Here is a 12676-nt window from a genome sequence, read left to right as displayed (position 1 = left end):
ATATTGAAAATGGCAAAAAATCGTAAATTTTCACGACTATATGTATGGAAAAAGTGCCAAAATTTTTCATCTCTCCGATAAAGCTAAAACTCTCAAAATACATGTATTTTGGGGAGAAAATAACGAAAATCCATGTTAAATTCCCTTAGAATTTATAGTTTTTAACATATGTGACATAAACAGAAATCCACTCATTTTTTGAAAATACGCTTATCATTGTATATCTTAAAAACTGAACGTTAATGAGAAATTATTATACCACCATTCGATTCGGCGTTAAATTCTTCATAATTCCTGTAATTTTCATTAACTTGCAATTACTTGTACGGAAATGACAACAACAATATTGAAAATGGCAAAAAATCGTAAATTTTCACGACTATATGTATGGAAAAAGTGCCAAAATTTTTCATCTCTCCGATAAAGCTAAAACTCTCAGAATACATATATTTTGGGGTGAAAATAACGAAAATCCATGTTAAATTCCTTTAGAATTTATAGTTTTTAACATATGTGACATAAACTGAAATCCACTCATTTTTTGAAAATACGCTTATCGTTGTATAACTTAAAAACTGAACGTTCATTAGAAATTATTATACCACCATTCGATTCGGCGTTAAATTCTTCATAATTCCTGTAATTTTCATTAACTTGCAATTACTTGTACGGAAATGACAACAACAATATTGAAAATGGCAAAAAATCGTAAATTTTCACGACTATATGTATGGAAAAAGTGCCAAAATTTTTCATCTCTCCGATAAATCTAAAACTCTCAGAATACATGTATTTTGGGGTGAAAATAACGAAAATCCATGTTAAATTCCTTTAGAATGTATAGTTTTTAACATATGTGACATAAACTGAAATCCACTCATTTTTTGAAAATACGCTTATCGTTGTATAACTTAAAAACTGAACGTTCATTAGAAATTATTATACCACCATTCGATTCGGTGTAAAATTCTTCATAATTCCTGTAATTTTCATTAACTTGCAATTACTTGTACGGAAATGACAACAACAATATTGAAAATGGCAAAAAATCGTAAATTTTCACGACTATATGTATGGAAAAAGTGCCAAAATTTTTCATCTCTCCGATAAAGCTAAAACTCTCAAAATACATGTATTTTGGGGAGAAAATAACGAAAATCCATGTTAAATTCCTTTAGAATTTATAGTTTTTAACATATGTGACATAAACTGAAATCCACTCATTTTTTGAAAATACGCTTATCGTTGTATAACTTAAAAACTGAACGTTCATTAGAAATTATTATACCACCATTCGATTCGGTGTAAAATTCTTCATAATTCCTGTAATTTTCATTAACTTGCAATTACTTGTACGGAAATGACAGCAATAATATTGAAAATGGCAAAAAATCGTAAATTTTCACGACTATATGTATGGAAAAAGTGCCAAAATTTTTCATCTCTCCGATAAAGCTAAAACTCTCAAAATACATGTATTTTGGGGAGAAAATAACGAAAATCCATGTTAAATTCCCTTAGAATTTATAGTTTTTAACATATGTGACATAAACAGAAATCCACTCATTTATTGAAAATACGCTTATCATTGTATAACTTAAAAACTGAACGTTAATGAGAAATTATTATACCACCATTCGATTCGGCGTTAAATTCTTCATAATTCCTGTAATTTTCATTAACTTGCAATTACTTGTACGGAAATGACAGCAATAATATTGAAAATGGCAAAAAATCGTAAATTTTCACGACTATATGTATGGAAAAAGTGCCAAAATTTTTCATCTCTCCGATAAAGCTAAAACTCTCAAAATACATGTATTTTGGGGAGAAAATAACGAAAATCCATGTTAAATTCCCTTAGAATTTATAGTTTTTAACATATGTGACATAAACAGAAATCCACTCATTTATTGAAAATACGCTTATCATTGTATAACTTAAAAACTGAACGTTAATGAGAAATTATTATACCACCATTCGATTCGGTGTAAAATTCTTCATAATTCCTGTAATTTTCATTAACTTGCAATTACTTGTACGGAAATGACAACAACAATATTGAAAATGGCAAAAAATCGTAAATTTTCACGACTATATGTATGGAAAAAGTGCCAAAATTTTTCATCTCTCCGATAAAGCTAAAACTCTCAAAATACATGTATTTTGGGGAGAAAATAACGAAAATCCATGTTAAATTCCCTTAGAATTTATAGTTTTTAACATATGTGACATAAACTGAAATCCACTCATTTTTTGAAAATACGCTTATCGTTGTATAACTTAAAAACTGAACGTTCATTAGAAATTATTATACCACCATTCGATTCGGTGTAAAATTCTTCATAATTCCTGTAATTTTCATTAACTTGCAATTACTTGTACGGAAATGACAGCAATAATATTGAAAATGGCAAAAAATCGTAAATTTTCACGACTATATGTATGGAAAAAGTGCCAAAATTTTTCATCTCTCCGATAAAGCTAAAACTCTCAAAATACATGTATTTTGGGGAGAAAATAACGAAAATCCATGTTAAATTCCCTTAGAATTTATAGTTTTTAACATATGTGACATAAACAGAAATCCACTCATTTATTGAAAATACGCTTATCATTGTATAACTTAAAAACTGAACGTTAATGAGAAATTAGTATACCACCATTCGATTCGGCGTTAAATTCTTCATAATTCCTGTAATTTTCATTAACTTGCAATTACTTGTACGGAAATGACAGCAATAATATTGAAAATGGCAAAAAATCGTAAATTTTCACGACTATATGTATGGAAAAAGTGCCAAAATTTTTCATCTCTCCGATAAAGCTAAAACTCTCAGAATACATATATTTTGGGGTGAAAATAACGAAAATCCATGTTAAATTCCTTTAGAATTTATAGTTTTTAACATATGTGACATAAACTGAAATCCACTCATTTTTTGAAAATACGCTTATCGTTGTATAACTTAAAAACTGAACGTTCATGAGAAATTATTATACCACCATTCGATTCGGCGTTAAATTCTTCATAATTCCTGTAATTTTCATTAACTTGCAATTACTTGTACGGAAATGACAACAACAATATTGAAAATGGCAAAAAATCGTAAATTTTCACGACTATATGTATGGAAAAAGTGCCAAAATTTTTCATCTCTCCGATAAAGCTAAAACTCTCAGAATACATGTATTTTGGGGTGAAAATAACGAAAATCCATGTTAAATTCCTTTAGAATTTATAGTTTTTAACATATGTGACATAAACTGAAATCCACTCATTTTTTGAAAATACGCTTATCGTTGTATAACTTAAAAACTGAACGTTAATTAGAAATTATTATACCACCATTCGATTCGGTGTAAAATTCTTCATAATTCCTGTCATTTTCATTAACTTGCAATTACTTGTACGGAAATGACAACAACAATATTGAAAATGGCAAAAAATCGTAAATTTTCACGACTATATGTATGGAAAAAGTGCCAAAATTTTTCATCTCTCCGATAAAGCTAAAACTCTCAGAATACATGTATTTTGGGGTGAAAATAACGAAAATCCATGTTAAATTCCTTTAGAATTTATAGTTTTTAACATATGTGACATAAACTGAAATCCACTCATTTTTTGAAAATACGCTTATCGTTGTATAACTTAAAAACTGAACGTTCATTAGAAATTATTATACCACCATTCGATTCGGCGTTAAATTCTTCATAATTCCTGTAATTTTCATTAACTTGCAATTACTTGTACGGAAATGACAACAACAATATTGAAAATGGCAAAAAATCGTAAATTTTCACGACTATATGTATGGAAAAAGTACCAAAATTTTTCATCTCTCCGATAAAGCTAAAACTCTCAGAATACATGTATTTTGGGGTGAAAATAACGAAAATCCATGTTAAATTCCCTTAGAATTTATAGTTTTTAACATATGTGACATAAACTGAAATCCACTCATTTTTTGAAAATACGCTTATCGTTGTATAACTTAAAAACTGAACGTTCATTAGAAATTATTATACCACCATTCGATTCGGCGTTAAATTTTTCATAATTCCTGTAATTTTCATTAAATTGACAGGAAATGACAGGAGATATATTGAAAACAGCAAAAGCATCGAACGTAATTTGCCAAATTCAATTTATAAAAACGAAAAATTCCTTTAAAACTTGGAGCATTTCTTTTGTCACTTTACTTCTCATACTGCTAATGTTATTTTTGTTTAAATATTTTATTTACATTATTATTTTGTTGTCAGAGAGACAAAATAAACGGAAACTTAAATTTTGTGCGGCAAAGTAGACGTGCTGTTTTATTGAAAGGACTATATGTTGGCTAGTACGTATTACTGTTATTTTGAAAGGTAATCACACCATAACCTAACTTATTCCTTTCTATTTAAATTATTTCCTGGTAATATATCATGGCACTCTGGATTACGATATCACGAACGATAACGTGAGGAATCGCGCGTCGTTTATAATGCATCTCGTCTAATACATCTCCCTCTACGCCCCCTAGTGATACATCAACGCTATATTGGATCGAGTCTCTAAAATATATCGAATCATCCAACAAGACCCGACGGAAAAAGCGAAACTAACGTGGTGGCCATCGTTCCTCGATTAGTCGTTCCGTATCTGGACGTCGAAATTAAACGAGAAAAGCTAACAAACTACTGGATAAATTACGGGCATTTATATATCCGGAGTTATTCGTGGTGATCCATCATTCGCAACATCTTGCGGCTGTCTGAGAAATCGCCGATACTCGTGCACGTTCCGCGTGTGTTGTATATATTTTTTCAATTATGTGTCGGGTGGAATTTTATTGTCCAGGGAACATAAATCTCACGCTGGACGGTTTCTGATAGTTCTTTGTTGCGCTAGAAAAAAGGAGAAAAGCCGAGGAAAGGTCCTACTAAACTGGATGTCCGAGAACAATAATATTTCATTGTTTTTTCGACGTAAATTGTTTTGACAAAACTGTCACTTCTTCTTCTCTTAAAAGCTGGCGTTATATAATTGATACCTGTGTTTTACAGATTCCTCTTTGTCAAAAAAATGACAGTGACACTTAACCTTTCGTATTGAAACTTTTATGGTATCTTTGATGTTGTGAAATAAACTAGGTGTATGTTTTAAAATTACTGATTTTAATTGTTTTCTTTTAATAAGTCTGTCATTAACAGCGACTTGTTTTGTTTCCATTGTTTTGACAAAACTGTCAATTATTCTATTCTTGAAAGCTGGCGTTAATCAATTGGTATCTGTGTTTTACACATTCCTATTTACCAACAAAAATGACAGTGACATTTAACTTTTTGTATTTGCTAATGGTTAAATATTGATGAAACTTTCAAGGCATCCTTGATATAGTAAAATAGACCAGTTGAAATATATGAATTATATGGTGAAATATTTTCGATTTATAGCTTTTAATTGTTTTTTTATAAGTCTGTCATATCTCATTTTCTTTGATATTTTTATGTTATATTACATATTATGTTATAAAATTTATATTATAAATTATACTATATTATATATTATTATTTGCCAAAAAAATTGACAGTGACGTTGCTTTCCAGAACATAATGTTTGTTTTTTATTAGTAATTTTATGAATTGTTTTGTTGCCATTTTTTGTTTTACTTAACTTGTCTGTAATAAAAGTATTCGTGCCACATAAATTTGAGAGTGACATTCTTTACCCTAACATGACTTTACTATTTTATTAGTAGTTCAATTATTATAACATTTTTCCCGGTATTTTTGATATTCTCTCGATATTTTGATTAAAAGTTATTTTTAAATAATGACTACTAAAATTGTATTTTACAGATTCCTATAGTCAAAAATAATATTGGGAATCAGGATAATAATGTTTAGGTATCTATTTTTTATTGTTTTGATGAAAGTTTTCTGAAAAATAAGTGTGCAGATTTGGAAGTTTATCATTTATTTGGTTGTTATCTTTTGTTTTGGTTAATTTGTGTTTAATAAAATTGTTTATGGCACACGATTGATAGTCACGTTCTTGACTGAAACATAACCTCATTTCTTTATTAGTTGATCAGTTATTGCAACATTTTTCCAGTCATTCTAGATGTTTTTTGTTGTTATGTTTTTTTTATTTTGATATGAGAAATTCACTTAAATTATTTAAATATTAAAACTATATTTTATTTAAAGATTTTAGTTTTGAAAATAATATTGACAGTTGTAATAATAATACTTAATTGCCTATGCTTTGTTAGTAGTGTTTTGATGAAGGTTTTTTCAAGATTAAGGGTGTTGATTTGAACTTTTATCATTTGTTTTGTTGCGATTCTTTTGTTTTGGTTTTTTTTTTAATAAAATGGTCCCTGGCATGTAATTTTACTGTTGTATTTGTACTTTTTTATACTTTTCTGTTGTTTTCGGTTTGTTTATGTATTTCCTGGTATGTATATGATTATTTAGTTTCTTCTTTTAACAGTATTAATATGGGAACTTAACCTCACTTTTCTGAATTCTGTAAATAGTTTGATTTTTACTAAGTTTTCAAGGCATTCTTGACACTTTATTGTTTTTACAAAAATTTAACTAGTTTAACTAGTACTAATTCAATTAATAGTACATAAATCGTATATCTTATCATTGTTTCTTGATATTTTAAAATATATATACAACTCAATATTTAGTTATTAATTGTAATTGTCAAGAATAAAATTGATATTAACATTTTTATGACAACCTAACCTCACTTATTTCCTAATACTTCAATTCTTATTAATATTTCAAGGGATTCTTGATGACGTCGTTGAAACGAATCCCGCAAATATCATAAACTGATAATATTCGGCGGTTATTTCGACGTTTTCGACGTAAATTGTTTCCTGTTTACGGCACAAGACATTATATCCTAATATGACGACGCTCTTGACATTTTCAGATCGTAAAATTCATTTCGGGAGAAAGGAGAGGACCTCGGGGCATCGTACCCTTAAATTTTAACCAATTTGTATGTGCCGGGGGTGGTGGCCACGATGTGTAATGCAAATTTCAGCGCCCGACATATTGGCCGAACGACAGTTTCCCCTCCCCGCAAATTATGCCCGGAAAATAAATTTAACTAATTGGCGTGGACTTTTTATGACTCGGAAGTTGTCGGAGACGAGTTGCCGTAAAAGTTCGTTTTATTGATGACAGTTTAAATGTCGTTTAACCCGAATAAACGTTCTGTAGGGTTGGCAAGAAAGTAATTTCGGGTTTTCTAGTGTTTAAAGTGAATTTTTGTCAATTTCATGAGGTTATTTTTACAGAATTTTTTGTTTTTCATTAATATATTGAATATACTTAGTTTTGAGATGTTTTGTTTAGATTACACAATTTCCTGAAATATTTTCTGGTTTTGTATGTTTTGGAATTGGCCAAAAAAACAATAAAACTACATTATTACATATGCTCTTGTACTAGTGGTCATCCGCATGTTCATTAAACCCTTCGAAAATATTATGTTCGATAGGGAAATGAAATAGATCACAATATCGTGATATTGACGAGTAGTCACAGTGTTTTTGGTGGTCTTTTGTATATCGTTGCTTTTTCGTTACTATTCGCTATTTTTTTTCGTTTTATATAGGATTTTATTTGTTTAATGGATGACTATATACACGTAAGTTTTATTTAACAAATAATTTGCCGGTAATATCCATATGTAAGCTTAGTATGTTTGTTAAAAACCTTCTTCTACATTATTATATTTTAAGTACATTTAGAAATTTTAGGAGACTAGCATAGTTGTTTGCATAATAATTGTTTGTTTTTTACTAATGACGTTTTGGCGAAGGTTCTTTCAATAATAGAGAAGTGTTTAGATTTTTTTGTTGTGATTTAATTTTGTTTCATTTCATTTGTGCCAAATAGAAAGTTTTATTTTGTTTGAAATTGTCGTATCCTAAAATCTATAGGACGTATAATAAAACAATAATGATACTGACATTGTTTATTGTATAAAAAATGGTACAATTGTTATTATATTTTCGAGGCATTCTTGATATTCTTTAATGAACTATCTGATATAGTTTTTATATGTTATTATATGTTGAGTTTGTTGATGTATAATGAGTTTATTTTTCAACTAATATTAATAAAAGTATAAGTATGATTAACTAACCTTACTTATCTAATACTAGGTAGAGGGTTTAACTTTAAAAATGTTATAACATTTTCAAGATTATCTTTTTCACATCCATTGATCTATAAATTCCTAGGTGTTAAAAAAAAACAATAACAATAATATTTTATATTCAATATGGTTCAATTTTTATGAAATTTTCAAGGCATACTTATACAAGACAATAACTTATACAATATAACATAAACATATACAAAAATTAAGATTAATGTCTTCAAATTTTGATATAGGTTATTTCAAAGTTGTTAATATATTAAGATTAATTATATAAATTAAGGTAAAAATATTAAAGAAATATTTATGTTTAGAAGGTGTCAAAAATAATATTGACTTATTATTAATATTTTGTTTGTCGATTTCTTTTGTATGTATATAAGGAGTTGATTTATTTTTGCACTAATATTAATAGAAGTATTAGTATGATGAAGATTTATTATTAGTTAAATGTAAACATTAATAATTTTTAAAATATTTTTAAGGTTATCATATTTTTTACTCTATCGGTACTGCAAGTTAAATCAATTTATTACTATAATTTGGTGGATGCCAAATGTCATGTGTCATGTCTCATATCTTCTTTTGTTAATTTCTGGCATTTTGTGATTGTTTTATAGCTCTTCGAATAAGTTTCTTCTTTCTATTAAACACTAACCTATTTTTTTGATTGTCTGTAAATGTCAAAGGATTGGTGTGCTTAACAAGTTAGTTCTGAGGGAATTTAATGAATATTTAAAGATAAATAAGACAGATATACATAATAAATATAGAGTGAGCGAGAGAGAGAAATGGTTTAAATCGAAATTATAATAACAAAAATGTTTGGCAATCCAGTTAATTAAATTGATGCCATAAAATTAATGAAATAAATGATTCATAGCCTTAGACAATCAAAAAAATAATTGTGATTCATTGTGTCACGACTGTCTGATGTTTGGCCGACTGTATTCATTATAAAACTATTAAGTTACAGTTCTACGATCGCCCTCGTCGATTGTTCAATGATTTTTTCCCTGTTGTTCGCAGCTGTTGTCCAGTTTGGCCAACGACTTGGACCATATGCTGAACGAACTCTGTTCGGCCACACCGTACGACCGATTACCGGAGACCGAGCTGATATATACCAGGTAAGTCACTATGTTTTGGAACGCGCGTTGACGGAAAACAATTTCGAGTCGGTCGAGATGGAGAGCGAATGTCTCCAGGGTCGGTATATCATCGGGTGTGATAAATTGAAACAAATTGCCGCGTGCCCCTATTGTTTTCTGAGTGTCTACGCTTGCCTTTTCAACTTTTTAATAGTATTGGGACCGGGTAATTTATCGTCTTTGTGTTGCGGAGTCGTATATTCCGCACTTTTTACGTTATAACTTGGTTTTTCATCAGCTTCGTGGAGCTTTTACGTAAATTCGTCGAGTTTAATCATCCTCATTTCTTATATTCGGTAATAATGATGTTTTTATTAAATAAATAGGTGATGATTTTTGAGCCTTTGTTTTGTGGAGTCGTATATTCTACACTTTTTACGTTATAACGGGGGTTTTCATCAGTTTAATGGAGCTTTTATGTAAATTTTTCGAGTTTGATTTCCTTTTCTTATCTTCAGTAATAATGATGTTATAAATAAATTAGTTTATACACTGCTAAGTAACACTCTGTGTAAAATTAATTTTCACTTGTCGAATGTTTCACAGTTAACTAAACAATTAAAAGACTGACAACATCACAGTTGTAGAACACCTTCCATACTCATCAGATTTGGTAATGTGTGATTTCTCACGTATTTTCGTATTGTCCGCTGCTGATTTTTTCTATTAATTAATAAATGATTTTATAGTCTAACCGAAAAATAATGTAAATATATAATTAAGCTAAAAATACTATCTAACCTCTATTTTTTGTTCATCTTTTCAGATATCTGCAATATCAGAAATTTATATGTATAAACGTGCATAAATATAACTATAAATAAATATAAATAACATTTTACTAAAAATTCATACCTTGGATACGTATTTTCATATTGTCTGCTGCTAATTTTCTTTATTAAATAACAAATAATTATATAAACTAACCGAAGAATAGTGTAAAAGAGTACAGGATTTAGTGAAGATTCGTGTATGCTGATTACCATTTTCTCTCCTTCTCAGGACGTATTGTAGATATTGGATGGAAACAGAAATACCGTTTAAATTTAATAAATTATTTATTTATTATTAACTTTTACATGACCGACGGGAGGATGGAGAGGAATATATGTTGGGGTTGGTATGCTGTGACCTGTTTCTTTGTTAGCGTGAATGTTCCGTTGCCTATCGATTATATAAAATGTTATTAACGAATGTTTAGAAGTTTTTAGAAAATATGGCACTATTTATATTATTGTACGATAACTATTTTTTAAATACTGCGCGTTGCAATTATTTTTAATTATATTTTATGATAATAAGAAGTTTAATAAAAGGATTTTAGTTAGTTTTGATTTTTGTTTTCCTAAAGATTTTATTGAAAACTCTTTTGGCCAGGACGTGGATTAAGTAAAGGACGATAAGAGGGACTGATAGCATGGTAACGATGACGTCGACGAGGTAGTACTGATACCAACTGAGCTCTTTGGCGGCACTCTGTAGGTGAGGAGCTCCTCTGTGACGTATTATGTACTCGATCCAGTATATTGAGGTCTCCAGAGCGGTGAGAGGTCTATCGTTGAACATTAAAGATATAGCCTTCGCTGCTTTTGTGTATCTAAAATAATAACCAATTAATTTTCCAATTAATTGTGTTTATGCCATTAGACTTTTTTTAAATATATATTTTCATCAGCTCTGTTCAGAAACATTGAAAATATGAGCTGAAAATATGTTTAAGTGATGAGCAAATCTTGCCACAAAGATGTGAAAAATAGTTGATAGCGTTTTGTTTTCAAAATAAAATCGTGAAAAATTCATTCATAGTTTTTCCGACTAAAGTTTTCTCTTACTTGGCATCGTATAACAGTTTGTTAACAGCATTGGAGACGTCTTCTTTCGTTAACGTGTTCAGATTCAATCTAAGGCCGAAGCCAGCGGCTTCAGCCCTTTTTAGATTCAGAGTTTGGTCGGCGAATACTGGAATTCCTAATATGGGTTTGCCACAGTGGATTGCCTCCTGGGTGCCCATCATTCCTCCGTGAGATATGAACAGCTTCACTCTGGAATCACCTGAAGAAAGTGTTTTTATCAGTTTTACGTCATAGAGAGTACCAACACACCAGTTTGGGTTTATTAACAAGCATTCATCAATAGACCAGGTCCACAGTATACAAGATGTTATTGAAAGGCCTACGAAAATAAAGAAATTTGCTCAGCTATATTCTTAGATGTAGCACAAGCCTTCGATAAGGTTTGGCATGGAGCCCTTGTTGATAAACTACAGAAAATGTTACCAAAACAACATACCGAACTACTAAAATCATACATTACAACCAGAATGTTTAGAGTCAAGCAAGAAGAAGATTATTCTACAATAAAAGAAGCTACAGTAGGTGTACCACAAGGAAGTGTACTGGGGCCAATGCTTTATCAACTCTACACTTGTGATATACCACAAGTGGAAAATATTACGATGGCTACATTTGGTGATTATTCCTTATAGCAACAACGCTAAATTTCTTGGAATGAATCTTGATGCAAAACTTCGCTGGAAGGAACATACAAAGAAAAAAAGAAAAGAACGAGAATTGAAATATAGGAAAATGTATTGGCTAATTGGAAGAAAATAACAATTATCAGTACATAATAAATTGCTATTATATAAGCAAATACTGAAGCCTATATGGACATACGGAGTTCAGTTATGTTCTGCAGAGACTAATATAAACAAAATACAAATATTTCAGAACAAAGTCCTGAGAAGTATTGTGGGTGCGCCCAAATACTATAGGACTGATTATCTACATCGAGACCTTCAGATACCTACAGTCACTCAAGAGATCAAGAGAATTGCAAAAGACTCCATTCTCATGAGAATATTGAGGTATTGCAACTGTAGTGTTGTGTAGTGAGGTGCATTTAATAAAAAATATAACAGTGACAAGTATAAACATTATTTCACCAGAGACTGAGGTAAGGCTGATTGGTTCTCCTAGTAATATACCTAAGTTATCATAAAGACAAACTGCAGGTTAGTCTGAAACGACTAGTAACAATGTAATAGTTAAATAATAATAATAAAAAAAGAGTTTCACGTGATTTTCATAAATAGTGCTTCATGTACTCACAGAGAATATCGTGCTGCGGCATCCAGGCTTCGAAATAGATATTTGATGGTATTCTGAGTTGTTTTGAGAACTTCTCTTTGGTTCCCTTCCACAGAACTTTGTACGGTACCTCAGCCAATGCATCGAAAATGGTTTGTAGTGTTTGGGTTGGGTAACTTTCAGTCAAAAACAACGACCCCATGGAGAAATAGATCACTCCGTTGGTATCTGTTTGCAGTAGTTGGTTGAAGTAC

General features: G+C 30.0%; 1 protein-coding gene and 1 long non-coding RNA gene across 3 annotated transcripts in view; one reads left to right on the top strand and one right to left on the bottom strand.

Annotated features, from left to right (window-relative positions):
* LOC143205041 (uncharacterized) overlaps window positions 1-10530 on the top strand; it is a 27435-nt gene extending 16905 nt beyond the window's left edge. The window contains exons 3-4 of one of the 2 annotated variants that reach the window (XR_013007721.1): window positions 9212-9312; window positions 10336-10530. This is a non-coding gene — a long non-coding RNA (uncharacterized LOC143205041). Of the gene's footprint in view, window positions 1-9211; window positions 9313-10099; window positions 10275-10335 lie in introns of those variants that run through there. The other variant, XR_013007722.1, reaches the window with a different exon arrangement.
* LOC143204969 (uncharacterized) overlaps window positions 10524-12676 on the bottom strand; it is a 20406-nt gene continuing 18253 nt past the window's right edge. Inside the window, exons 12-14 of the mRNA XM_076417926.1 lie at window positions 12444-12675; window positions 11166-11385; window positions 10524-10930 (exon numbers count right to left, since the gene is read on the bottom strand). Coding sequence (XP_076274041.1) covers window positions 10654-10930; window positions 11166-11385; window positions 12444-12675 — 729 coding nt within the window. The 3' untranslated portion in view covers window positions 10524-10653. The remainder of the gene's footprint in view (window positions 10931-11165; window positions 11386-12443; window position 12676) is intronic.

Source organism: Rhynchophorus ferrugineus, unplaced genomic scaffold (assembly GCF_030347505.1).
Source record: "Rhynchophorus ferrugineus isolate W39M unplaced genomic scaffold, kcgeb_rfMv2 rfM11, whole genome shotgun sequence".
In the NCBI taxonomy this organism is placed as follows: domain Eukaryota; kingdom Metazoa; phylum Arthropoda; class Insecta; order Coleoptera; family Curculionidae; genus Rhynchophorus; species Rhynchophorus ferrugineus.
This window is presented reverse-complemented; position numbering and strand designations above follow the sequence as displayed.